This window comes from Amblyomma mixtum, chromosome 6 (assembly GCF_055824585.1).
Source record: "Amblyomma mixtum isolate Tamu chromosome 6, ASM5582458v1, whole genome shotgun sequence".
Taxonomy (NCBI): Eukaryota; Metazoa; Arthropoda; class Arachnida; order Ixodida; family Ixodidae; genus Amblyomma; species Amblyomma mixtum.
In genome coordinates this window covers 49,577,134-49,604,893 of record NC_143017.1, presented here as the reverse complement: position 1 = coordinate 49,604,893, position 27,760 = coordinate 49,577,134, and the positions used below count along the sequence as shown (strand labels likewise).

The 27,760-nt window shown below is 44.2% G+C and overlaps 1 protein-coding gene across 3 annotated transcripts; it reads left to right on the top strand.

Annotated features, from left to right (window-relative positions):
* Nucleotides 1–19: 19 nt before the first annotated feature.
* Nucleotides 20–27,760, top strand: LOC149339042 (uncharacterized). Of its 3 annotated transcripts, XM_089547865.1 has the most exons (11): nucleotides 24–397; nucleotides 493–555; nucleotides 808–936; nucleotides 3,286–3,453; nucleotides 4,266–4,396; nucleotides 6,343–6,408; nucleotides 8,275–8,317; nucleotides 13,810–14,046; nucleotides 18,513–18,623; nucleotides 21,668–21,945; nucleotides 24,062–27,760. In XM_089547865.1, the coding sequence occupies exons 1-11, from the start codon at nucleotides 314–316 to the stop codon at nucleotides 24,339–24,341; spliced, it is 1,590 nt and encodes a 529-aa protein (XP_089403991.1). In that variant the 5' UTR covers nucleotides 24–313; the 3' UTR covers nucleotides 24,342–27,760. The 3 variants fall into 3 exon arrangements, with proteins under 3 accessions (XP_089403993.1, XP_089403992.1, XP_089403991.1); XM_089547867.1 differs by lacking the exon at nucleotides 3,286–3,453 and having other exon boundaries at nucleotides 20–397; XM_089547866.1 differs by lacking the exon at nucleotides 6,343–6,408 and having other exon boundaries at nucleotides 21–397.

Genomic DNA, 27,760 nt, shown 5'->3' with positions numbered 1-27,760 from the left:
ATTAGCTCTGAGCATTTTTCATCTCTTGCTTCTGGCCTTCTGGCTGTGGTTGCTCTAGAGAGGTTTAACGTATCGGCCATTTTTAAAGGTAAGTGCTGGCTGCTGGATAACGGGTAACCGAGATGGCTTCAGTGAGTCGGTGCCGTGGGCGAAAATCTCAAAGTAACGCAAGAAAAATGATGCGGATATGAAGGCGTGGACAGAGTCGGCGTTTCCGACGCTACCCTGCGTGCTTTTCGGTGAGAAAAAGTGCTCGTGTGTCGTGCTTGATCGTGGCTAAACTCGTGCGGAGGGACAAGCCCAAAAAATCGATATGTCCACCGCGTTCTCGGACGATGGATCTTTGCCAGACAGCAGTGATCATGAAGATCGTGAACCCCTGGATCAACGCGTTCAGGTGCGTGCAATTCGTACTGTTGTCACTGATATGCTCATTGCCAGTCTCGGATAGCAGCGTCCATGTGTTGAGCGGAGCACTCACTTTCGTTTCAGTTTGAACTGGAGCGTCTGAACACGGCGACGGAGCTCATAAACAAGCTGGAAATTGAGCTCGATGTAAGTATGCTTCGCGGTAGTTTATCGCTCGCTGCCCGTGAATGCTTAAGCGAAGTTTTGAATCTGGCAGCTGCCGTCGCATGTGCGTGACTCGATCCGACTGTCCACAAGTGCATGTGCGACTTGCACTTTACTTGGATAATTCACGCTGTAGTCTGACGGTAACACGTACTACATTTATGTGCATTTCCGAGTGCGTATCTGCTGTTCGTGTTCCGCAGAGCATCTCACCTATCCACCTTCCTATTTCAGGAAGCACGGTCCAACTTTCGCCTGCTTCTCTCGGAGTCATCTCAAAAGATTAATCAACTTGCCAAAAAGCTTGGGAGTCACGTGGAAAAAGCAAGGCCTTATTACGAGGCTAGGATGAAAGTGAAAGAGGTGAGGTTGCTGAGTGCTTCAGTAGAATCGGATGAAATGACCTGCTTTCGGAAAAATTCTTAAAAGTGAAGAATTAGTCGAGTAAAGCCGGTACTGAGCTCTTCATTGGGCTGAAGGTATGTTCAGCTGTTTTGGTGTAAGCAAGGTTAGAGGTTCATGTCATCTTGAGAGAAGTGTTTCTTGTACTAAATGTTGCTCTTCGAAAAAAAGCTGGGTGATAAGAAACTTCTACCAATGTGCAAGTCTTTAACTTTTTTTAAAAGCTGCTTGTGTGCCGCTCATGTTTTGCATAATTACTTGAGAGATTTTAAAAGTGTGAGTGGATCATTAAATGCACTTAATTGTCATGGGTCATTCGTGTGAAATCAAAGTTTTGACATACATTTAGTAGTCTCCTTGCTCGTGTAAAGCAGAAAACTTTTTGTAACAGCTAGCCCTGGCATAGTGTAGAAAAACTGTCAGATGTGTAATAAACCATTGGGCTTGCAGTAAGTGTATTTTTTTTTCCAGATCTCATTTCCTTTTTTTTTTTTTACTTTTGTGTTAAGAAATGCTGCTGCCAGTATACAGATGATTGAAAGTGTGAAACGTGGCTGTGGCTTAGCTTGAGCCTTTTCAGTTTGGCTGTTTTGCCCAGAATGTCTATAATTGGATTTGAGAACATGGATTAAAGACTATAGCTGCCTTATAAAGTGAGCCAGGTCTTGGCTCTTGTGAACCACTGCCCGCAAACATGAATACTTTAGTGTATGGCCCGGATTGACATTAGTGCCGCGGAACATTGGCCTGTGGGTCTCTCCATTCAAAATTTATGAGCTGTGGTGCATAAACCGAGCTGTAATAGTTATGTGTTGTCCATTGTGCTTGAAAAATGTGCTGTGCAGAATCTCCTTTTGTGGGTTGAATTCACATACAGAATCACTGCGCTTTCGAATTCATTTGTCTTACCATGCATTACATGCCTGTAATATCAAAACGTAGTACAATAGGGTATTGAGCATTATTGCTGAAAAAGTGTACACACAGGAAGTGTCCACTTTGCACCATTGCATTATTTTTACAACTGGAGCCTAAATAGTCATGATGACTCAGTGGTTATGGCGCTCGGCTTCTTACCTGAAAGAAGCAGGTTCGATTGCGTCCACGTCAGTCGCATTTCGATATAGGTGAAATGCTAGCGGCCCGTGTACTGTGCGATGTCAGAGCACGTTAAAGAACCCCAGGTGGTTGAAATTTCCGGAGCCCTTCACTATGGCGTCCCTCATAGCCTGAATCGCTTTGGGACGTTAAACCCCCATAATCGAAAGCAAACCAAGCCAAACCAAAATAGTGAGCACACGTGCCAGCTTTGGTAAGGTGCAGTCTGAGAAAAGCATGTCTGGTGACAGAGCACATTCGTAACGTGGCAATGATGTGTTCTGCTTTAATTTGTGTAAACATGTTGATCTTGATAATGATGATCAGTGATTGTTTATCTTATCTGAACGGAAGCTTATCCTAGTATCTGAAAATGCAGTGTGCGCTTGCATTGTTGAACACATGGTGGAAGTGTGTGGCCATACAAGTGTGTGTCAGCCTATTGATGAAATAAACATTCTCAGCTATAGTTTACAGCATATTTACCTGCTGCTTCGTTGTCATAGAGGGGCAGTTGTCAGTTGCTTGAGGTGTCTGTTACATACTAGGGTCTGCAAAACCAGCCTGTTTGAGACGTCTCAGTTGGGAACCTCTAGTACTTGTTTTTTTTTTTTTTTGCTTGCAGTTGTCTGTGGCGCAGTGTTTAAAATACTGACCCAATAGTGGACTTTTTGTTAGCCTTGTTGACAAATCTGAGTGAAATAGCACAGAATTGTTAATGAAGATTAGCGATAAAAAAAAGTGCATTCATGGCACTGGTAATAATTGAAATAAAAAAATTATAAGCTAGTGTTTTGTACTGGTCATAGTGAAGTGTGTGCTATTGTGCTTAGGAAATGTCTACTCATGTGTGGTGGCCCAATGGCTATGATTCTTAGCTGCAGAGCATGAGTGCACAGAAGGAAATTCCGACCATGGCAGCTTCATTTCAGTTGAGGCGGAATTCAGAAAGGCCCATGTGCAGTGTAATGTCAGTGTATGTTAAAGAACTGAGGTGGTTGAAATTAAACTAGAGCTCTCCACTTCAGCACACCTCTTTCTCTCTTCTTTCATGCCGTTTTTTCTCACAGCAGAGTTGAGGTGTCCACCAAGAGTGAGACAGTTCCTGTACCAGTCCCTTCCTCATAACCAGTTTTCAAGGAAGGGTCGCAAATGTATTTGTGTCCTCGCACGGTTGCCTTTGCTGAGGTTGAGGGACGCACTGTTGCACAGCTTGAAGATGCTGCCCGCAAGGCCTCTCTTCGGCACGAGCGGGCAACCCTGTCCCATGGCACGGCCCGTCAGATGGTGGCACTGGCGGAAGAAGGCCTGCGGCGACAGGGGGCCCAGGGATCCCTGGACCCCGTCTTTCAGGAAATGCTCAACCAGGCCACTGTACGGGTCAGTGCTCCTTCAGCATTTTTGCCCTTTTTTGCTTTTTGCTCGTGCAGTTTGAGTGGCTGGTATTTGATTTGGCTGTTGAGCTGGCTCATCATCATCTTCAGCCTGACTACGCACACTGCAGGGCAAAGACCTCTCCAATGTCTCTCCAATTAACCCTGTCCTTTGCCAGCTGCGGCCACCATATCCGCGCAATCTTCTTAATCTCATCCGCCCACCTAACTTTCTGCCGCCCCCTACTATGTTTGCCTTCTCTTGGAATCCACTCCGTTACCCTTAAGGACCAGCGGTTATCTTGCCTTCGCAGTACATGCCGTGCCCAAGCTCATTTTTTACTCTTGATTTCTACTAGGATGTCATTAACCCGCGTTTGTTCCCTCACCCACTCCGCTGCTTCTTCCGATCTCTTAACGTTACACCTATCATTTTTATTTCCATAGCTCGCTGCGTTGTCCTTAGCTTAAGCTGAACCCTCTTTGTTAGCCTCCACGTTTCTGCCCCATAGGGGAGTACCGGTAAGATACACCTGTTGTATACTTTTCTCTTGAGGGATATTGGTAAACTGCCATTCATGGTCCGAGAGAACCTGCCATATGCGCTCCACCCCATTCTTATCCATCTAGTTACTTCCCTCTCATGATCCCTCACATCAAGCAGCCTTCTGGCAACTTGTGGAACAAAAGCTTTATTGTTGAGCAACAGAGACCATCGTCTCTGGCTGGGCTTGCCAGTTGGGCTTCCACTGGGGAGAGGCCATTGTTCTGCAGTTGACTCTGCGCAACTGGTCTTGACTGGGGTGGTGGCGGTTGCAGGTGAACGAGGCCGAGCGCGAACGGGTGCTGAGCCGGGCGGAGCAGGGGCGGCTCTGGCACGCCTGCAGGGGCCAGCAGCAGACAGTGCTGGACTTGCACCAGGCACTCAAGAAGTCCATCGTCAAGGCCAGGTGACATGTCTTTTGTTGTGTTAGCAACACTACGCCAGGTTTTCGCCTCATTGCGTAGCCCGTGGCCGGTGAAAATCAGTCCTGATGTGCTCTCACGTTCTTTTCCTCTTAATTGTTTCTTTCCTTTTTTTTGTTAGCATCATGCCTGCAGCATTATTGCTGTATTTTGTTTTCTTTTGTGTAGGTTATTCCCATCCTTGCAGTGTAATGAGACAGCCCCATTCCAAGCACATTTTTTCTTTCTTAAATTTGGTTGCACATTGTTTCCAGCTTCTTTTCTACCTTTCCTAACAGTCAGACACACACACACTGAAGCTTCAACCAGTAGAGGCCTTTAGTGTACGTCTACTGGAGAATAGGTATTACTGTCACCAGAGTACCAGGAACCCTGCTACATATGCATCACCATGTGTGCCATGAAAGCCTCCTACACAAGACATTTTAGCTCATTGTGATCCAACACTCTGTCTAGTGTAGTCAGTTCATGATAATGCAAACTCAAAGAGAACCCTAATTTATTCTAATTATTCAATGCCTTTTCAGTACACATGATGCTATTGACATGGAAAGATCATTTTGCATAAAATGGCCACTTGAATTGAAAGAGCTAAAACTAGGGGGCGTCTACTGCCTTATTCTTAATAAGTTGTTGTTTGTTCGTTTTTGTTCTCTGGGTCTGTTGATGTTTATTTAGCTGTGAGCGGTGTGTTCTTGCAAAGAAGCTTGGGTTGAAAATAGAATATGCTTTCCAGTCACTTGATTCAAACTCATGGTATCAACAAAACTGTTGACTCCGTGGCTGCGTGGCTTAAAAAGTGAGGGGACGTTTAGTCACGGAGAACCACAAACAACAAAGTACCTGGCATCATTGCAGTTTATTTGCGAAAATGGCCTATGCGTGGCAAAATTATCCGTGTTTTATTTTGTTTATAAAAGCTTGGTTTTCAGTGAAACTGGCCTCATTGTCATTAGAATGTGGAAATCAATTGTTTTACCCTTAGTGTCCCTTTAATATAAAACTTAGTAATGACAACTGTAGAAATTAATTTTGCTTGTGTTTTGATGTTACAGTGCCTGATAATTTACGGAATAGTCGAGGTTTCATCATGCGAGTTACTACTGTTTGCCGGTTTGTTAAGATTGCTGTTTTTTTTTTTACTGATGCATAAGGAAGATCTCTTGGTAATGAAGATATATTGGGTTGGGCTTATATAAAGCAAATCAGATGTCTTCATCTAGATTTTGTGCATACATATATTTCAGCTGGTCTTTCTTAAAGGGAAGCTGAAATGTTTTTTGAGAATTTGATGAGAGTCAAGGATTCGAATGTGTCATACTTGTAGGTAAAGCATGCCGTTTTTCTTACATGAGCATATAAAATTGTGATGTAATTGCCACTGAAAGCCATGAGACTCTTCAGGCTTTTCCTCCCCATGTTGGGGGAATGTGGAGAGGCTCGGTGATGATGTCATTGTTGCTGAGATTTCGGATTTCCTCCCACATCGTGCCATGTGTTGTCAGATGATGCCAAACAACGCTTTGTGGCTTTTGCTCTTTCTGGAATTGGTTTTCATCCTTTGAGCAAGCGTTTCTGCATCGAAAATGTATGGCCACTGTAGATGACATCGTCATGGGGCCCTCTACCTGATGCTGTGCACTGTGGAGAAGCCTGGACGCAGTTGCGGCTTTATTTGTTGATTTTGTCACCATTTTAAATGCTTGCACAAAAATACTTTGCGTGCTTTACCAGCAAGTGTAACACATTTGATCCCTTCAAGCTCATAATTCTAAAACTTGTTTAGTTTCCTAATACACATGGGACGAAAAGTAATTATATTCATATATAAGAAAATGGAGATAACTGACATTAAAGTGAGTTATATTTTGGCAACTGTTATTTTTGTTTCCCCCCACCCCTCCCCGCCCTCTCCCCTGCAACTCCTTAGTCTGTCAGCACGCAGAAGCTTGCTACAACTTAACAATTTAGCAAACCAGCATGAGCTTCAGTTGCTGTGAGTACCCCAGCCTTACATATTTTTTTGCTTCAGTTCCTCTTACTGCTACTAGTACTACTTAACTACATGAGTCCCACTGGGCTGGTTGTGTCGAGCATTATGCATCCTAGGCCGTTGCTTTCGATTAATTTATTCCTTTAGTTAGTATACACTCCCTCCTGACCCTCTTATGTTCTCGAGACTGAGGCATGTTTTTTTTTCTTTTCTTTTCATTACACTCCCGTTTTTTTTATTTTGGTTTGGCCTACTCACTATAATTGCACAACTGAGTAGGAATTTTGGGGCACTGACCAGACATTGCGCGAAGAATGAGCACTTATAGCATTCTTGTATGGTAAAGTTTCTCCTCGAAGCAACTCCCAAGTTTAGGTGTTAAAACAAATTGTAGTAGTAGTTGCAATAGGCAGTAGTTTCTAACCAGGTGTACAATCTGATGTTATTAGATTGAGAGAATGGTAAAGAGTTGAGTCTGAGGTTATCGCTGGCTTCAAATCTGCCGGCACTTGTTCCACTGTGGGAGAGAATAGTACTCAAACATGTTCCGTATAGTTCTGTTTTTTAACACATATGTGCAACATGACCTTACCTTGTGATATCATAACATCTTCCCGAAAATTGCATAGTGCTTGTATGTCTCACATACAAAATTGCTTCCATTGCTTGGAAACTTGAGAGTTACTTGGTTTACAGGATTTGCTTTTTTGGATGGCGATAAGATTTGCCATTTCATTCACAAAAAAGCCTAGCTGGGGTTCAACTGTCGTTTTCTTGTGCAAATACACCAAGAAGTTTCAAGTGCCCTCCATTATAACTGTGTTAGATGTAATCTGTTGCATGAAAAATGAAGACGTACATGGTAGTGTTTGGTTGAACCAGAATTACAATTTAGAGCCTCGATTTTCTTTATTTTATAACTAGCATTCCTTTGAAATTGGTAATATGAAAACTAAAAAAAATTATTTCTAATACTGTCTAAAACTGCACTAAAAGTATCTATATGTTTGCCGATTGTGCCTATGCCTCTTAAGGCGTTCAAAATGAACTGGCTGCATAAGTTACGGTCTATCTACAATTTTTTTGCACTAGTCCTGTAAGTTGTGGAAGAAGCATATTCGCGTAACAGTAATTCTGCACAAAGTCAGTCGTACGTTGTCAGTTTTATTACTTTTCTCAGCACTACCAATCACAGGCGAGAGATTGGTTGAATATGGCTGTCATTGAACTACTATGTTGTATGCGTGGAGTTTGATATCTGTTATGTTTTTCAACATGCAATAAGTTCTATAACATGAAACCGAGGGCCAAAATTATGTTTTGTGTTCTATTGGCCATTACACTTTAACCTTTCCTGCTTAGTGTTACAGATCGTCAGATTCAATCAATGTTCAATTCCTGGCTCTGTTTTTGTCTCTTGAAATATATTTATTTAATTTTACTAGTCCTTGGTGTCTATGACCTTGTCTGCTAGCAGAGTTAAGTTGCTAGGAAGGCACACCAATCTCTGACATAGTTGGTTTGAGCAACCTGTTTGCAGTGGAACAATAAAACACTTTCCAGTTTTCATAAATGTTCTAAACATTACATTTCAGTGCATTGCAAAAATATGGAGCAGGCGTTCTTCAAATGATGACATCAGGATTCCGTACTCGATATGTGGTAACCAGGAACAGCAGCTAGTATAGATATCGCGATGCAGTTAACTGGATACTTCAAGAAGCTGGGAACGGGAAATCAAGTTCTATTAACTTGGCAAGAGTAATTTGTCTTTCCAGTCAGACAAAAGCTGATGGGTGAAGTTCAACAAAGAAATAAGCCACAGAATGAATTGCAGGTTTCAGAATGTTTGTGCTTGCTTACTTTCAGGCCGTACTTTGAGATGAAGGCCCAGCTAAATGAAGCCCTCGAGGTAAGTTTAGCTGTAACCATTGAATGTGGCTTTGTTGTCTTGGTGCCAGAAATTACTTTCTTTTATTTTTGTGCTGTTGTTTTTTACTGGGGCTCATGATATTTGAGTTTTTCTGTTGCAGTGTCGCGCGCCTCGGACTTGGTATAACTGGAATGCCATTGTATAATTGGAATGCTATTCTTGCATGCACATGTCTTTCTAACTGTGGCCTTTGGGTTAGTTGAGCATGTTTTATTACTTTTGTCGTCAGCAGTCCTTATTTTGGTTGACATGGCTCCGGTCATTGTCTGCGATGCCTGAAGGTACCCCATACCTGTGTTTGCTGGATGAGAAGGCTGTTATATGCTGTACGTGTGTCGCAGTATGGTTTCATGCCTGGGACTTTGCTGATGTGTACTGAAGATATTCTTACGCATGTGTGCAAGTGCAAAGCTTTTATGACCCAGCAGTATGTCTCAACTGTGTGCCAAGGTATTAATCGACACAAGGGAAGATAACGATCGAAAGTAGTATCTAAAGTTGAGCAGTCACAGTTGGCTTGACTTCAACCCTAATCATGATTGTGACTAATGAATGCCCAGTTCTAAACTTGCATTGCATCAGAATTAATATTCACGATAGTATTTTGTTGGCATTTCATTCCTGTATGTGCAGCAGGAAGGGAATGGAAGATTAGATGGGCGGTGGGCAAGGACCGCCACGTTTGAAAAAAAAAAAAAAAGCTGTCTAAGCAAGTAAACAAGCTATTGGATGCGGGATTCTAGGAACACGAGTCAGAGAGGTGCACTTTATGTATTAGCTCTTGCAAGACAAGCAGTTCTCGTGGCAGCCAGTGGCAGGTTGAACGTCTGGCCACCATGAAGGCAGAGTGACCAGGTGGCCGAGTTTTGTTTGAACAGCTACATTTTCTAATGCTCACTTCTGTCACCTTCTCTTTGTTTCATAACAGCTCAGTATAATATAATTGATATACTGTATTTTCCGGTGTATAAGACGCACCCGCCATATAGGCAGGCTGTCATTGAAAATGTTGGTACATAAGACGCACCCGTGTATAAGACGCATCCCAGTTTACCCAGTTAGGCTAGTGAGGCATAATTAAACACGCTTTCGCGACCATCGTGAAATGCACCGTACCTGTGATAAATTCTTAAGCAACGCTAAGTGATCGAAAAAGGCAACGCTCACGCCATACCCGCCCACGTTTTAGCAAAAGAGAACGAAAAAACGAAAGAACTCTCCCATTTTATTTCTACTTAAAAACTTCGAAGTCTTCATCTTCAGATGCTCTATCAAAAAAGTTTGCAGCTGAAACATGCACTACGTAGTACGTACTATGTACGCGGAGCAAAGTTGCAAAGGGTGACTAAAAAAAAAACACCGGCTTGTCTTGGCAATGGCGAGAAGGCGAGAAGCACGATTATCGCCATCTTTTGGCTTTTCACATTACTTTTGCTCAGGGCCTCCGAAACGGCCGCGCGTTTGCGATCCCGGAAGTCGTCATCCCCGCTGTTTCATGATAAAGTTCACCTAAAACGTTGTGCACAGTGGTCTCCGTATTGAGTATTAACCGTGTTACAACCGCATTGTTGGTAGTGATATTTTTTTCGGTGAAAAAAGCTTGACCATGAACCTGGGCAATTTCTGAACTCGCAAAAAACGAAAAATTCGCGTATAAGACGAACCCTTGTATAGGACGCACCTGCACGATTTTTGAAAAAAAAGCCGCGTCTGATACACCAGAAAATACGGTACTGGATCAATTCCTAGTCATGAGAGGACCTTGAATATACACCAGAATCTCGGTGCGCAAGTGTTCTTGCATTTTGCCTCCGTCATAATACAGCCTCAGTGGTTTGTTATCAGACCCTACAGTTTTAGGCTCTCTAGCACAGTGCTCTTGCCGTCGCCATATGAAGGTGAACGTGGCAGCTTGATATTATGATTTGATAGGAGCCAATCCTTTAACATTGCCATTCTTGTGTTATGTTACGGTTTCTCTGCGTAAATCTAATTGCAAAATTAGTGCTAAACTGAGGTCCAGACACCATGGGCATCTGAAGCAGCAGTGTTGCAATGGGCTGTGAAACAATTGTGCATTTTACTGGGTTCTATAGCCACTTTTAAGTTCGTTGTTGGGGAAAATAAAAGTGGAATACTCTGTTTAAAAACACTTGCCCCATTTTGCACCGTGCAAAATGAAGCCAGGCTATTTAGAAAGAAAATTTAAACCTGACAACAGGAGCGAAATTAACTCCTGCTGGAACGAAAAGTTTGTGTGGGAGATTAGTTTCTCGCACATTCTTTTTTATTGATGCAACTTGACTTTAACATTATTAGTGCTCTATTAAAGCAAATTCAAGCTTTGAGCTGTTCTAGAGGGACCAACAGCTTTATTTTAGGGCCTAATTTTCTGCCTGTACTGCTGCTTTAGAAATACCGTAAATCTTTTTCAGGAAAAACTCTTTCATCAGTAGGCAGTCAGTTCTATGAATTGAAGTGCTCGAAACAGGGATGAATGATAACACACAGCTATCAAGTGATGCCAGATTTGTGAAAATATAAACAAATGTGCCTGCTGCAAGATAGTAGTCTTGTTTTGAATGGTGTAACTATGCTCTTGTCTTGGTGCATGCTCTCAGGAGTGTTGCATAACTCTTCTGCTAATGTGTACAGGCTTATATGTCCTTTTTTGCATGCATGTGTACACTAGCACTGATGCACAGTGCTGTACTGTAACAGTTCGTGCCGTGCTGTAACAGTTCGTGCTGTAACAGTTCGTGCTGTACTGTGACAGATCGTGCTGTACTGTAACAGTTCGTGCTGTACTGTAACAGTTCGTGTTGTACTGTGACAGATTGTGCCGTACTGTGAGAGTTCGTGCTTTACCTCTGTGATGTTCAGTGATGCGAAGGTGCTTTTTAAGGTAAACCTATTTTTTTTGGTTTTACATCAGAAGGCGCTCTGAAATAGGCATAATTGCTATTATAATATAATGAACTCTTTTTACATTAAAAAAAATTTATGCGTTATGCACCCTGCTAGAATACTTAAGCAGTACCAGAGTTTCAGTGCATACCATTGCTTTACTATTTTTTACTAAGTTTTCTGTGCTGATTTAAAGCTGAGATTCTTTATTTAGTCTATGATATGGCATCTAATGATTCTATTGATTAAAGCAAGACCTTTTCTCTTCCGCCGAAACCTTATAACACATTTAGTCAGTTGCCGTACAAAGTGGTAGCAATTCACTTTGCCATTTTACCAGTGATGTTTGTACTTTTTCTTTTGCTGCTTGAGGTTCTCTCATCAAATCTGCCCACCTGTTCTTTCTTCTCTTTGCCTGAAATGCCGTCTTAACTTCTTGTATGAAATAAACTACTACTACAACATTATATTGAATGCCTAGATTTAGGACTTCAGTTTCTTTTTTTTTTTTAAGTAGCCACCAGTGGCTTTGTAAAAAGGCATTGCTTTGAATTGCGTGGTACTTGAATTTGTGTTGATGTGGTAGTTTGGAAAATTGAAGGTGTGGCTTGTTTTTGTATGTGCATTTATTTATTGTGTGTGCAGTTCTGGGCACACACATTGAATGAAAGCTGTGGACAACCCGTACTGAGCCTCTTACACCTTTGCACACATTCATTTGTACATTGTTTAGAAAATAGTAGTTTCTACGCACGGACATGCCTGCCACAAAGATATATTTGTTTGGCCACTGTTCTGGTAAACTGTGGTAACAACGTCTGTGGTATGTTTTACGGTATGCACTAGTGACTTTCACTTTTTTATGTATATTATGTTGTAGAGCCCACTCCACTGGTCACTGTGCGACCTTCCATCTAATCTTTAGTTCATAATAAAATATTCAGAAATAGAGACTAGTACGTCTTGGGATACCAGCAGTCCAAGCCAGCTGTCATGCAAACTAGTGCCTTGATGTCTAGTAGTTCATGTGGTATTAGTTAACAGATGCAGTTTTTTACTCATTGTGCCTCAGGTCAGCATGGTTATTATTTCCTCTAAAAGATCATTGCAACACTTTTTTCACACAAACCTCTGTCCCTCTTCAAGTATTCTTTCTGTCATGAAAAACAAGTCGCTGTGTCACCCTGCTCAAATAGTCGACTGTGCTTCTCGGCGTGAAGCAGTTGGCAACTTTTTTGGGGTGGCGAAAAATACGAATTCCCCATTCAAATATGCTGGTAGGAGAAAAAAGAACTATGTATGTCACTGAAAATGGCTTAGAGGTGGTAATTAACATCAAACTTTTGAAGCAGTATTACGATTCATAGATTAGTCTTTATTGTCTTTTTTAATGAACAAGCAACAAAATTGTCTTGTTAAGGATAGTTAGTACACCTCTTTGTTCGTTACATCAAGTTCACGTGAGAACGCATGCATTGCTGCTTTGATTACACATGACAAGCAGTTTGCTCTTGAAATGTGTGATGCATAGTTGGAAGTCACGTGATCCACTTCTTCAGCCAGGCTGACGTAAGCTGTGGAGGCTGTGGAAAATTTCATGCTCTGTAAAAGGAGCACTGAGGAAAAACTGAGGTTGGCCTCTGTTGACAGATTACTGTATCCTACTGACACAGAAGCTGCTTTGTTTTATAAGCTGGAAAGTTTGGTTTATTGGTTTATTGGGCTTTAATGTCCCAAAGCGACTCAGGCTACGAGGGACGCTGTAGTGAAGGGCTCCGGAAATTTCGACCACCTGGGATTCTTTAACGTGCACTGACATCGTACAGTACATGGGCCTCTAGAATTTCGCCTCCATCGAAATTCAGCTGCCGGAGCCGGGATCGAACCCGCGTCTTTTGGGCCAGCAGCCGAGCACCTTAACCACTGAGCCACCGCGGCGGGGCTATAAGCTGGAAAGAGCAAAAAAAACAAAAAACAACAGGTATTGGCGCCACAGGCCTTTTTTCGCAAGTGCCGCCGCGGTGGTAAGGGCATGTGCCACATTTGAGGTCTTATTGCAGAGTCGTTGGTACATCTGTGTACCCCTCTTTTTTTGTTTAGAACAAGTAGTAGAAACAGCTTGAAAGCGACTTCATTCAATTCCTAGAGATATTCTGAGTGTAGTTTTGCCGTTTGTATGCATGCGAGACACGTACATAGCCTGCACATTGTAAAGGGTTAATTTCGGCCCCAGAAAAATATTTGACGTGCTACCTCTGAGGGGTCCGATCTCGGCCGCGGCGGCTGAATTTTGATGGAGGTGGAATTCTAGAGGCCTGTGTACTGTGCGATATCAAAAGAAGCCCAGGTGATCGAAATTTCCGGAGCCCTTCTCTACGGCGTCCCTCTCAGCCTGAGTCGGTCTGGGACGTTAAACCCCCATAAGCCAAGCCAAACCAAACCAAACCACCTCTGAGCATTGTGCCCTTAGAACAGTTTCGGGGCCTGCCCGTGACTCGCGTTGTGCCGACCCTGCCCCGGGGGCATCGTGCTGCTCCACCTCTCTCTCTCTGTGCTGTGCACAGGAGCAGAAGAAGCGGGTGTTCCACATGGAGGAGGACGTGATGCGGGTCAAGTTCTCCTACACTGAGGCCCTGCACAACCTGGAGCAGATCAGTGACCAGATGCACCAGAGCCGCATGCTCATGACCAGCAGCAGCAGTGGGGGCAGCAGCCTGCTCAGCTCCGACGACGGCTTCGCCCACGCTGGCGACGGCTTCCCGCCCCGGCTGGTCAAGTCTTCCAGCCTCTCCAGCTCCGAGGTGAGGAAGGGTGCGACACCAAGAGCTGTCATCATCATCATCATCACCAGCCTGACTACGCCCATTGCAGGGCAAAGGCCTCTCCCTTGTCTCTCCAATTAACCCTGTCTTTTGCCAGCTGCGCCCACCGTATCCCCGCAAACTTATTAATCTCATCCGCCCAGCTAACTTTCTGCCGCCTCCTACTATGTTTGCTTTCCTTTGGAATACACTCCATTACCTTTAAGGACCAGCGGTGATCTTGCCTACGCAACCTTTAAGAGCTGTATATGATAACGTTTAAAGCTGTATATGGGAGATTTTCAGCACTTGCCGACGCACATTTTTGTCTGCTAAAAGCACCACGCTTCGCAATCGCATGACCGCCGTGCTAGAACACTTGGCTCTCATTTCATGTTCGTTCTGCACAACAGTCTTTTGCCTCGGCACCGCTTGCTGTCATTGTAATACCCCAGTGGCGGAAGTTGAGTTATTAATAAATAAAAAATAGATAACTATGTGAATATATATATATATATATATATATATAACTAATAAGTATGTATAGATAAGTATATACATTTGTATTAGCAGATGTGGTGCGTAGGTGGAGCAGTTCCAACCATCAGCTCCAGCAGCCACGTTTTGGAGAAACTGAAAAGCACCCTTGTTCAGAGAATTGGGCCTTTTAAAGAACATGAGGAAGGTTGAAATTAATCTGAAGCCCGTTATTATGGTATGCATTGTAGCAGTACAAATCCACTATTGCCTAGTGAAGAACATATATTGCAGCATGCCTTCGGGCCTAGAAAGGAGAATACAGTGGAACCTCATTCAAAGCCCGTTGAATTGAGTAAAATGTTTAAATGAGATGTGTTTTCGAATTATCCGATTTAGCTAGGCAGAAAGAAGATGCAAGCATGCAACATTCAACTGCTTGTAGCACTGTACAGTTGCTACGACTGCACTCAACAAAGCTGCCACCGAGGTTTAACGATTAACTCCTGCTAGAGCGGCAGAAACGTGGAGGCTAACAAAGAGGGTTCAGCCTAAGCTAAGGACAACACAGCGAGCTATGGAAAGAAAAATGATAGTTGTAACGTTAAGAGATCGGAAGAGGGCGGAGTAGGGGAGGGAACAAACGTGGGTTAATGACATTCTTGTCGAAATCAAGAGGAATAAATTGGCTTGGGCAGGACATGTAATGTGAAGGTAATATGACCACTGGTCCTTAAAGGCCTACTTGACCGAAATTTTTCAAACCGTAAAAAGGTTGTTTTTCCATAGTACACCCCCGTATTATGCTACCCACAAAACATTACGCTTCAGTTTCAAGCAGTTACGGTGCCAAAGGCACACAAAAATCGGAGTTTTCAGTACCGAAACAGGAAAAATGGGCGCCATTGCCGCCCGCCAGAAGTGACGCATGTTTGAGACTGGAGACCTGACAGGTTCGGAGCGTCTGCTCGTTGCGGCCCGAGCAAAGCGCTGGTACCGGTAGCGCATGCAGCACTTTGTGCGATAAATACTGGTTATATGTGAAAACACATATCTTAAAACGGATGAAAGACCCTAGAAAAAGTTTTAAACGTGTTTTATTTGCTGTAGTAGACTAGAAAACTCCTCGCTCAACCTCAGCGAAGATGATCGCGCCGCAATGCTAGTGAGCGTTGTTTGCCTGGCAATATTCGATTACAGCTTGCGCAAAGTTCAGACATAGCGGAGAAAGGAAGCATATTCAAATGGAGGCCAAGTAGAAGTGCTTGTATTATCAAGTCGGCTTTTTTGAGCGGGCACGCGCGTGCCAACAGCACATGTGCGCTCTGCTGTGTGTGCAATATGGTTGTTGTCTTGATAAAAAAAATGACCTGCTTTCTCCTTTTCCTTCTAATGTTTCTCCCCCGTCGAAAGATATTCCTGCCTGCGCATAGAAATTTGGAACAGGTGCTGTGAACGCGAGGTAAATCAATAAAAACAGCTCAATGTCTAAAGAGGGAGCTCAAGAGAATCAAGCGCTGCGTTAAGCGAAAGAATATGGCAGAAGAAAAATTTGTGTTGCAAAATAAATATATATTTTTCTCTTCGAAGACCGTGGCATCAATGCGGTGCCGATGGTGGGCTGGTTCATCTTTGCGCGCCTCAGTCGGGCTAGTCATGAAATACATGCGAAATACATGCCGATTCAAATAAACAAAAACTCATGCGCTGCGTTCATTACTGTATTTACCTAGAATCACTTACAGCCAGTGTACTGCAGGGACGGAAAAGTTTTTCTAATCTTTTCAAACCACACAGCTGGGCAGAACGACGTGTGGTTGCCGGACCCCAGTCGACTATTTACACCCACCGTGCAAATTACCGTAGGCAGTGTGTCTGTACCGACTGAGTAATAATGCAGAACATATAATCAAAATTACGTGCTGTCTTTCTTTGAAAATATTATCATTCAAATAACATGCGTTCAGTTATCTGAGGTCTTTGAGACGAGCTTCGAATGGTAACGCTGAAGCTTCCTGTAATCGACCTCAAGTATGAACGGCGTGAGGCAGTAAGAAATTATACGTTTTCAGTAACGCTCATGCGGCCTTCCAGGATTCTCAGCCCGGCCTGCGAATCTTCGAGGCAGCGGATACACTCGGCGCACGACGGCATTATTGCACATTGGGCAGAGCTGTATGTGCAGTAAACGCGTGCATATGTTGATTCCTTTTCAGACGAAGCAGACCTCCCCTTAGACTTCTACCTGGTGTAAACAACATGTCGTCAAAAGGGCAATGGAGTGCATTGCAACCGCGCAAAACGACGAGGGACGATGAGAGGAAAGCACAGGACATGATACGGATCCTCGTCTTGTTCTGTGCTTTCCTCTCTTCGTCCCTCGTCGTTTTGAGCGGTTGCAATATGCACTCCATTGTCAACCACCAACTAGCACGCCTTCACTTGTTACATGTCAAAAGGGCGCTGCTCGATGAGCAAAACCGTCCACTTTAGCTTCTGAACCGGCTAAGCTAGGTCGTGACAAGCGGTCCCCCGTCCTCTTTATTCTCCCGATTAGACACGCCTCGAATCCTTTCTTCTACGAATTATTACCCACTCGGTTCGTGGCATGCTTTGCCGATCGGGCCAGAAACACGTACGTGCTCTGATGCATGATGTAGACCGGGACAGGTCTATTGACAAAGCCCAACCCACAAAAGGGGTTAGCGTGAGGCAGAAGCGTCAGTCACCCACCATTATCTTTTTTGAAGAAGAGAGGGGAATGTACGTTAAAACCTGAGCGCCAGACAGCTGACACCAGCTTTCGAGATCGGGGGTGAAGGGCAGTGGCCGAGAGGTATACATGGTGCTTTCCGCATTCCTCGTATTCCTTTCCGCGGCCACGCACTTCAACATGATGCTAGCAGTTTATTTTTCTCGGAGACCATCGAGCTTCGTGGTGAAAACAGCCAGAAACGCGCCAGAAGAAGAGCTTACAAGGAGTGCGCACTCACTTCTGAACGCCTGAAACTGGCGAGGCGGCGATGCCGGTGTCTCAATTGTGCGTCATTTCCAGTCAGGTTTTTTTAGTTGCCCAGCACACCACTAGGGGACTGCGTCGTCTGCTACAGAGGTTTTTGAACGCTTCTAGCTAAAATTCTAGACGCTTCACAGCCCTGATATTAGATATAAATATTGTTCATAACATGCACACTTTATCCACCGCAAAATTAGCCAAGTAAACTTTCGGTCAAGTAGGCCTTTAAGGGTAACGGAGTGGATTCCAAGAGAAGGCAAGCCTATAGCAGGGGCGGCAGAAAGTTAGGTGGGCGGATGAGAGTGAGAAGTGTGCGGGGATACGGGGGCCGCAGCTGGCGAAGGACAGGGTTAATTGGAGAGGCGTGGGAGAGGCCTTTGCCCTGAAGTGGGCGTAGTCAGGCTGATGATGATAATGATGAGAGTGGGAGCTGGCCTCCCCAGGGCCGCTAGATCCCTCTCGATATAACTCGGTCATTAGCAAAGCTCTTTGCAGCCTGCCGTCGCTTTTATACTCCCTCGTTCTCGCCGTGCGCGAGAGCGGCAGCTAAGGTAGGACATGTCAGGTCAGTGGTGCGCCACTGCTCTAAGGTGCGAGCGCAGAAGGGTAGCTGTCACTCCTGCCACTCGATTCTGACTCGTAACATCCACTTTGAAAAGGACTCTGCGATCGCCACTTTGATGTGAATGGCAGTGTAGCATAGCCTCCAAGATCTGCACCAAAAAACTGTGCCATTGCACCACAGTTAACTTGTGAAATCCACCAGGTGATGGCAACAGCCGTGTTTTCGTTTCTGACCTTTTCTATCTCTCCAAAACTGCATCTTCACTTAAAGTAGCGCCTTTGCATATAGAATGTAGTACAGGCGAATTAAGATTCATTAACTGCGTGGTTAGTGCCTAGCCTTTGTTCTGTCCTCGTTACATTGATTGCACGTAAGAACTGTGCAGTTTGTTTTTGGTTGCTGTTGCAGATGCTTAAGATATACGAGGACATCTGTAGTGAAGAGACCTATCGTAGGTTGCCTGAACCTCGGAAACCTGTTCAGAGGCATCCAGCAGGCATCAGGAGAGCCTTCTCTGAGGTAAGTTCTGCGTATCCCACAACTTCTGTTCCTTCTTGACTGTGGGTGATCGTTGTGCATTCTGCTGATATGCTATTGTATACTGTTACTTGCTATATAGTGAAACTCCTGTTGAATGGACTGCCACAGTGGCTAAGTGATTATGGTGCTTGGGTGCTGGCCTGAAAAACGCCGATATACGATATTGGCTGTGGCGGTTACATTTCGACTATGGTGAATTGCTAGAGACCCATTTGCTTTGTGTTCACGATTTTGTTCAGAGCGCAACAAGAACGGGAAAGATGAAAGAGTAACTTGCCAACTCGCCCAAATTTCTGCCTTGCTGAAAATTTGCTGTGTGATTTCAGTGCATGCTAAAGAACCCCAGGTGGTCAAAATTATCCAGTCTCCACTACGGCGTCCCTCATAGCTTTGGTCACTTTGGGACGTTAAGCCTTATAAAACCAAACCTATTGAATAAACATCACTCAAGCATCTGTTTCATTTTAACAAGCTGTCTAAAACATTCCAGCACACCTCTCTCAGACATTTATATTAAATTAATTGTGAACGTCTCTGAACACTGTAGACATAGCAAAGCAGTTTGTTTTTGCTTATGTCTCTGAATAAGCTACAGAAGGCATTGTTACCCAAGTTGGTTGTGCTCCATAGCTTTTGTAGTAAAAAAAAAAACGAAGAAACGTTAGCAAACTCTCAGTCATGCCAGTCACTCTTGCATGAACAACAGGTGTCATGTGATTATAATTGCATGCAACTGTGATGACTATAGGAAGACTGCATGCACTTTTTATTTTTACGAAGAAAGCAAAAGGGTGACCTTCTAGTATTCCTAACCTCTTGAAGTCATGGTAGTTTTTCCACTTCATGGCCATGATGGCCAGGAACTGTTTTGCAAACTACAGGCATTGTAAAGAAGCACTGTATCTGTGTACAAAAAGCTTAGTGAACCTTTTGTTTTTTTCTTTTCTCATTTGTGTTTTAACCTTTTTTTTGGTCCCTCAGTGGTGATCTGACTCTGCATATATGAAGTGCACAAAGCGTTCTCTAGGGTTTAGGTCAGGGTATTCCTACATGTCTTATGGTGGAGCACTTTCTCTGCTTTCACCTTTGGCTTCTTGGCAGTAATCAGATGAACCCACTGTGTTTTGTGATTTACCTCTGTTATCACTCATGTTGGTTGAGCCCTGCAGGCTGCATCAGTGCTTTCCGGTAGGGATTAACCGAATCAAAGCTCTGAAAAATAGGCATTGGGAAAGCCTTCAAGAGGTAAGAACACATGCCCAGCTAGAAAAGCAAAAAGAAAGAGTTGCTAATTTCACTCTGAATGGGTATGAAAGGGCTTGGTGGGGGAAGGCCAGCTTACTTGTTCTCTAATGTCTTTTGGGACCCAACTTATGACTGCAAATGAGTTAAAAGACAAGAACAATTCAGTGCTTTATCAGTATTTTGCATGTTTTCTGTTTTCAAATAGAGGTCAACATTGCTAGATCATAGTCATTATATTTTATGTGTGTTTAGGCTTATTCTTTTGCTGGGAGAAAAGTGCCTTGAGTTAGACTGTTCACATTTCCTCTTCTTCAGTGTAACCGGTGGCTTCATCAAGGGGACCGTGTTGACAGTGATGGGGGTACAAGTCTTGTATTGTCTTTATCGCAATAGAAGCCGTATGGCTTGACTTGGTTATGCTGCCCTGGCTCGCATCACAGGCTGCTGGTTGTGCCATCATTCACGGGTCAACAAGACGAAAGTGGTTATGGAAGTTATGGAGTATGGTTATGGAGTAGTTATGGAAGCACGAGTGGCATCATGATCGATTTTCTTTATTTGTGTTCTTTATGAATATTTGAAACATCTGATGCATGGTCATATCATGTGGTAGTGTCTTATCTAGCTTATTGACACAATTAGGTTTGGTTTGGTTTTATGGAGTGTAACGTCCCAAAGCGACTGAGGCTATGAGGGACGCCGTAGTGAAGGGCTCCGGAAATTTCGACCACCTGGGGTTCTTTAACGTGCACTGACATCACAGCCACAAATGAAATTCACATTAGTGTCCTTATATTCACATTAGTTCAGTGTCTTGTGAATTCAGCTTGAGTGCTTATTGTCTCTCTTCCATATTTCTCTCACCCAGTCAGCAGTCTACTTTATAGCTTAACTAGGCATATAATTGCCTTGCAAGTGGACATGCTTTGATAATCAGTGAGGCTGTCTCATCAAAGTTAGAGCTCTGTAATTTATTATACTTGTTAGAAGACACGATTTACTGGCATTAATGGCTGCCGAGAAACCGTCTAAGGAACACCGAGGACAAATTGAAGTTTACCTGCAATGATTGATTATCATGTTGTAGTAATGGCAAGGATGCAATTTTTGCGGAAAACAAAGCATTTTTAAACTAGAAAGGGTCAGATACCCTGATATTGCTACTGAAGGCTGTTGTCACGAGCAAACTGCGATATAGCGTCAAGTATACTTTCGTTTCCGCATCTCTGAAACTAAACCCTGCCACCATTTACTACTCTCTAGTTGGCTGTTACGGAGTTCATAATTCTTTCAACATCATCACAAACATCATACGAGTTTGAACTGAGCGCCGCGGTGGCCCAGTGGTTATGGTGCTCGGCTGCTGACCCGAAAGACGTGGGTTCGATCCCGGCCGCGGCGGTTGAATTTCTTTGGAGGAGAAATTCTAGAGGCCCGTGTACTGTGCGATGTCAGTGCACGTTAAAGAACCCCAGGTGGTCGAAAATTCCGGAGCCCTCCACTGCGGCGTCTCTCATAGCCTGAGTCGCTTTGGGACGTTAAACCCCATAAACCAACCAACCAAAAAATACTCCAGCTTTGAACTACAAATATAGGTAAAGGGTGTTCTGTCTTGACAGCCGGCAAACATGGTGTGCTAGTTGGAAGCAGCTCTTCTGGCTGTATTCACTGCGTCATTTTACGCTGTTGTGATTCAGGAGGTTTCATGCTTCGCACCACAGTCGCGGCAGCCCAGTCGACCTCACCATCTTGACCCACTCACTTTGTGCCTTTTGCAGGAAGGCCATCACCAGTCCCCCAACGCGTGTGCGTCACCTACGGCGGCCAGTCAGCATAGAGGACTTGTTTCATCGCTCGTTGACCGGGTGTTTCCACCCAAGCCAGCACAAGTACCGCAGCGGAGGACTGCGATACCTCCGCAAGCCTCTGCTGTGCCAACGTTGAAGCAGCTAGTAGCTTCAGTGATAGACCAGATGTTCCCGGACACTGGCCAGTGCAATGGCAGTGAGGACATCGTGCTCGATCTGACCATGGCAGCTCCCAGCAACGGCGTAGAGTAAGAAATCTCACTATCACGAGATATAGTAATGAGCAAGGAAACACTGCAGATTAATATATCTTTAGGTAAACTCGGGATGTGGGTGAACCTCAGTTTCATAATGCACTGTTCTAGTGGGCGAATTCTGCCTTCCCCACATGTATATATCCTTGTGGTTGCCTGCTTTCTGGAACCCAAATAATTAAACTAGTCTGGCTTCAAACTTATTGCAACAGGGTACTTTCTAGAAATTAAACTAGCACCCATGTCATGCAAGGCCTGCCCAGGAAAGGAATAACTTGCAACATTTATTGTACTAATTGCGGCTTTGCATTTTGAAACTGGGTGGAGCTATGTGTAGATACTGAGCCCATGGCCATTGCTACCTCACCTGGTTGGGAACAGTGCCTGTGAACAGAAAAAACTGGCAGCAGTTAAAAACGTCCATGCCATCGTCTAAGATAGGTGATGTAGGGCCGTCAAAGCAAGCAATAGCAAAGGGACTGTTTGGTAGCTTGAAAACCTGTCAAAGCGTAGTTTGGCAGGTGAGTAGCCCAGTATACTATATGGTGGTGTGTTTCAGATGTTGTGGGATCAGCTTTGAGAGTCGTCTTGGGAAGTGGGGTGTGGTAGGCATTGATACGGCACCAACTTGGGAGCTTACAGTTCTACATCCATTAAGGCAGACAGCATTCATGTAGTGCAGTGTATTCTGTGTTTTCCGGCCACACTTTGAGAGAATGCATGGGCTGCAGAGAGCTGCCTTGCAGTAAGGGCTATGTGCGACATTCTTAACGACCTGCTATTGGCTTAGCCCTTGGCGTATGGCCAGTGGCTTTTTAGGGGCAGGAAAAAGGTGTGCGAGTTCCTTTTTTGTTTTTGTTTTCAGCTTTGTCTTCAGGACAACATTATATGCCTTTTGGTGGGTGATCTTGAGCTTATGTTGTTCAGAAAACGATCCTTCATTGTGCAGTTGGTAGCATGGCTATCACTACCGTATTCACACTAATCACACAATGGACTTATTGACATTATGAAGGCACCTGCTATTTTGATTGTCAAAGTGTAGATTTTTGATAATTATGTGCTCTGCGTGAGCAATGCACTCCCAAAATTTTGATAAATTTAGCAGTGAAACAAAGCACATTAATTAGTAAATGAATGTAGTATATACATCTAACATTTCTCAAGGTCTCCCGGTAGAAGACAGTAAACAATTATATAGATATTTTGTTGGCTGCATTGCAGTGAAAACACAATATATTTCCTTTGCAGTCTATTGTTGAGACGTTCCCTGCTTTGGTGTGTGGCTAAAAAGGAGCGAGATTTTCATAATTTGATGATTAACATTTATCTCCTCAACTGGCTACTTTAATTACAAAAGACGGTTCTGTCGAACTGGTACTGTGGCCCTGCCAACATCAAGTGTATTAAAATGGTTCTGCTTAGTTTGAACATGTATGCAGTCCCCTTTGAGTTTGAATTTTCAACAGTCCATTGTCTTTAAAGGGATATTGAACCAAACTTTTGGAGCTGCTCGTTTACATATAAACAAGAGCTTGACTGCTAAAATTGATAAATGCGATAAGCATTTCAGCGAAAAAAGGCAGATAACACGTTTTTTTCTCGCTATTTATTGCCGTATCGTTGCACCTGGCGGCCGCCTGTGGAAGCTGCGACTAGACGTCATAACACCCGCATGCTCACTGTTCCCGCAGGAGCACGATTGCCATTGCTACTCGCGTGTTTTGCCAGTTTTGCGTTGGCAGCGTCAGAGGTTGGGCGCCTTATCGCTCGGTCTACCCAAACTGTAGTGTGACATCGTGCTTCGAGTGACGCGACCAGTTGCCTGTCAGAGGAGGGTGTCATGACGTCACGCTGTTCACCTCGCAGCAGCCGGGAGGGCTTGGCGCACCCTCATAAGAGATCGAAAATAAAATTATCCAATGGAAAATATGCAAAGTAACACTTAGGTTTCGGTGTAATCACATTCCGAGAATCTGTTTTCAGCGTTTTTGTTCAATTTTTCAGATTTTGCTTCAGTATCCCTGTTAGAGTCATTTTGCTTGTCTTAGAGAAACAGAGTAATCTGTTACCAATGGCCAAACTGCTTGATTTTTACCCACGCCCACAGTGCTGCTGCCAATGTTCCCCTGGCCACCTTGGAAGACCTTTCGCCGATGGTCGCCTTGGACATTGAGGCATCGCTAGCCAAGGCAGCACGAAGGCTCACACTGGACGGTGCTTCCCAGCGGCTGCAGACCGTCGAGGAAGGCTCGGACACTGACAGCCTCTTGAGCACGGGCACAGGCGGCACTCTGGATGATCGGCAGATCGACTTCCTCCTGCTAGACCGAGTTCTCGAACGTGACTACCAGGAAGTGCTGAACTCCTGTAGGGACTCAAATTTGTAGACTCGTTGCCAGCGAGTGTAGTATATTTGAACGTAAATATAAACAGTGGCTACTATTTATGTATCTTTTAAATTGGGCATTAGCAGTAGAGTAATGGCGATGATTGAGTTATCTTTCAGAGAATAGAAGGGTCTGAGGCCTCTGTGTTCTGCTTCACTGACCGCAAGGCACCGGTGACGCATCCTTTGCGGTTCCTGCCGAGCTTATATGTTTGGTACAGCCTGCATTGATGGCAGTGTCTGACGTATTAAAGGGACAGTGAGGAGAGCTCTATTAATATTTTTTTTAAAAGTAAAATCCAATAGTTCGGCATTTCATGGCTTTGTTGCCACTTGGCCGGCAGCGAAAGATGCATTTATTTCTAAGAAATTTGGATTCGAAGTTGAAAAAGTTTTTCCCGCTGCTCCAATTCAAACTTGGGATTCTCTTTTGATGACACAGGACTAAGTGATGAGAAACATGACGTGCACATGACGTAACACAGACTCCGTGATTTCTGGCGGCCAGCAGTGCGGCCCAGCAGCAGCCGAAAAGAAAGCTACCGCCGGCTGCACGTTGAAGGCATCTATCGGCTATTGCGGCCGTCGCTACCGTTGCTTCGTTTATGTTTGCACCGGAGTTTTGCCAGTGTTACGATGGAACCCGTTCTCGAAGTCGTCAACTAAGTTCTAGCAAATAGACACCTGTAGCATACTGTGTACCTTGTTACCGTTAGCAGAATACCGGTAGCCCGCCTACTTCCGGTGATCAGGTGCTGATTGGTCCCGATGCTGCAGGCGCGCGCGTAGCTGCCGGGTACGTGGCGCCATCTGGCGATGTCAAGGAAATTTGCGCATGCATTGGCTGCACCTCAGTGATTCGTTACTTCTCGTGTTCTAGTCTTGCTAGAAGCATTGGTTCTAGCAACACTGTTTTGTCTTATGACGTCATCATGCTTGTACTTGCGAGTTTGGCCTTGTTACGGACGAGGTAGCAGCAACCCCACTGCTGCCACCAGTTTGTTACAGACGAGGTAGCATGGTCGTGTGCCGGAGAGGGAATGAGGGACGTCTGAGACGAGGCTGCTGGAAAAAGACAATGAGAGAGGACTTTATACAGGAATTTACATATTTACAAGTGAGCTGCATGAACGCTGCATGACGACAGCTCATCAGGAGACCATTCGATGACAAGAAGCCCCCTGGCCGTGCCGCTGCCGGGGTTTTAAAGAGTTCCCTTCCCTCGGGTCCCTAGATGGGGGCCGGGCCTGCAGGGGAAGGAAGTTCTCACTGGCACCAATCACAGACACACACGCACTCACTCACTCCCGAGGGATCACACCGCCGTCACGCGCTGGGAGAGGGGGGAACGATGCCATCACCGTAGCGCAGACGCCGGAATGTCCATGAGCGGCGTTCCCACGCATTACAAACGCGCGTTCACACTCGGTGTAGGGGAAACGCTCGCTCAACCGGGCAGACGGACGCGGCTTCCGTGGCAATCCAGGCGCTCACCCAACGCACGTCTCGGGGTTTGTCGGCGTTTCGCTGCTGCCATGTCGTTGTCTTCCCCAGGACGAAGGCGAGACGTAACAGCCTGTGGCGGCGATACCTGTATTTTGGTTTTTGCTCTTTTCTACGTTACAAGAGCTTTGTTGTCACTATGAGTGGCGTTTTTGTAATCAGGAGCTGGTATTCTGTCGATACAAGCCAACTCCAATTTCTCCTCAGTGTCCCTTTAAGCCTTTAGTCTGAGTACACAGGCACACGCCAAGTGCAATTGCACTCGGACAAGTTTTGCTGCTAATGCTGCCTCGATGGAGGCATTGTTATTGTGTTCGGTTTTCTTTGCCTTGGTTTACATCAGAAAGAGCCAACTGCTGTACAGGTGGGCACTTTCAGCCAGTATGGTGCAACTGCATAATGTTCCTGATGCTTGGAAAGCTAATTGGAATTTAGTAGCAATTACAGGTCTTTCAGTGCCCAGCACAGTATTATTGCAAGCCTTAGCTTGCTGTTAGGTTAGGATTTCTGACTTACGTTGTTGCTGCTGTGTACTTAGTTGGGATGGAAATCAATCATGTTGAGGTCTCTTGAATGTCTTGTGCAATCATTTAAAGATGCTGAGCTGTTTTGGACTTGGGTTACACTTTCCAAGAGGCTTTTTTGTCACACAGTGCATAATGGTAAGACATGCAGATCTTTCATATAGGTCTGTTGACAAATGCATTTGCTAACTGCTGGTGAGGATGGTGTGGAAATGCTGAAATTCTGCTAGCCCAGCTCTCTCTTCTCATGGTAGAGGATTGCAGTGGAGTATTTGAGAATTACTAGAGGTCAGAAAGTAAAGTGGCATATTGAATGACTATGGCTGAAACAGTTTTTTTTTAATATGATTGAGAGTAATTTTCCAAGTGAATAGTAAGCGTTTGGTGTGTATTCTTCGAAGAACTTGTAGTTATCAATGTTATGATGGGGCTCTCACAGGATAGGATGGCACAGATATGTATATGTATACCCTTGTTGAACCTCTAATGAGGATGCTGCTGATGAGCTAAACAGTTGATTTCTTTGTGCGTATACATCTACAAAGTGGCAGCATGTGCTATGGTATTTCTGGCAGCCATTTTGCATTGTTGTCATTGGACTTTGAGAGGACGTACATTTGTTGGAAGATGCAATGAGTTGTGTGATTTGTAGGTTGGCGGGTATCGTCCAAGTTCCATTTATATTGCGTTAGTGATTAATTCTTTTTTATTTAAATTTTTTTTTGGCCCAACTCATGTTTTGGCGCTTTCCTTCCTTTTTTTTTAGTCTATGTGTCTTGTGAATGTCTCATGTTTTTGTGAGTTGTTTCACCATTCTAGTCAAGATAATATGCACAAAATTATGGTGACATTGTTTTTTGCGGAGGGCATGTTCTGTTTTGCAGCTTTTTATACTATTTTATAGTTTGATTTTTTTTCTATGGGTGCTATACTGTATGTGTATATAGAGCTTGGCATCACAAGCAGGTGATCTCTAACTACATGGTGCCGTCATTTTGATGTCATTGTTGTGACATCGTAATTTTGGCTCTTGCAATGTATAAAGAACAGATAAAAACACAATGAGTGGGATGACCGGCTCTTCAAGTTCTACTTGAAAGATGTAAATGTCATCCTCGCTATATGCTTTAATGGATCCAAAGACTTGACATTGAGTGTCTGCTCTGCTTAATGAGACATATCTCTTCTCTCCTCTTGACAGTACCTCAAAGTAATGACTTCTGGTCATGCTAATTATGGGTGTTTATCGCTTTGTTTTTGTTCTTGGGAAAAAAATCGAAATTCATTCCGGTAATGTACACAACACTCTCACAGTCTGCCCTGTGTCTTGCTTCATGTGCAGATAATAAATGGGATAATGCAAAATATGTAATAAAATGTCTTGCCTGTTGTG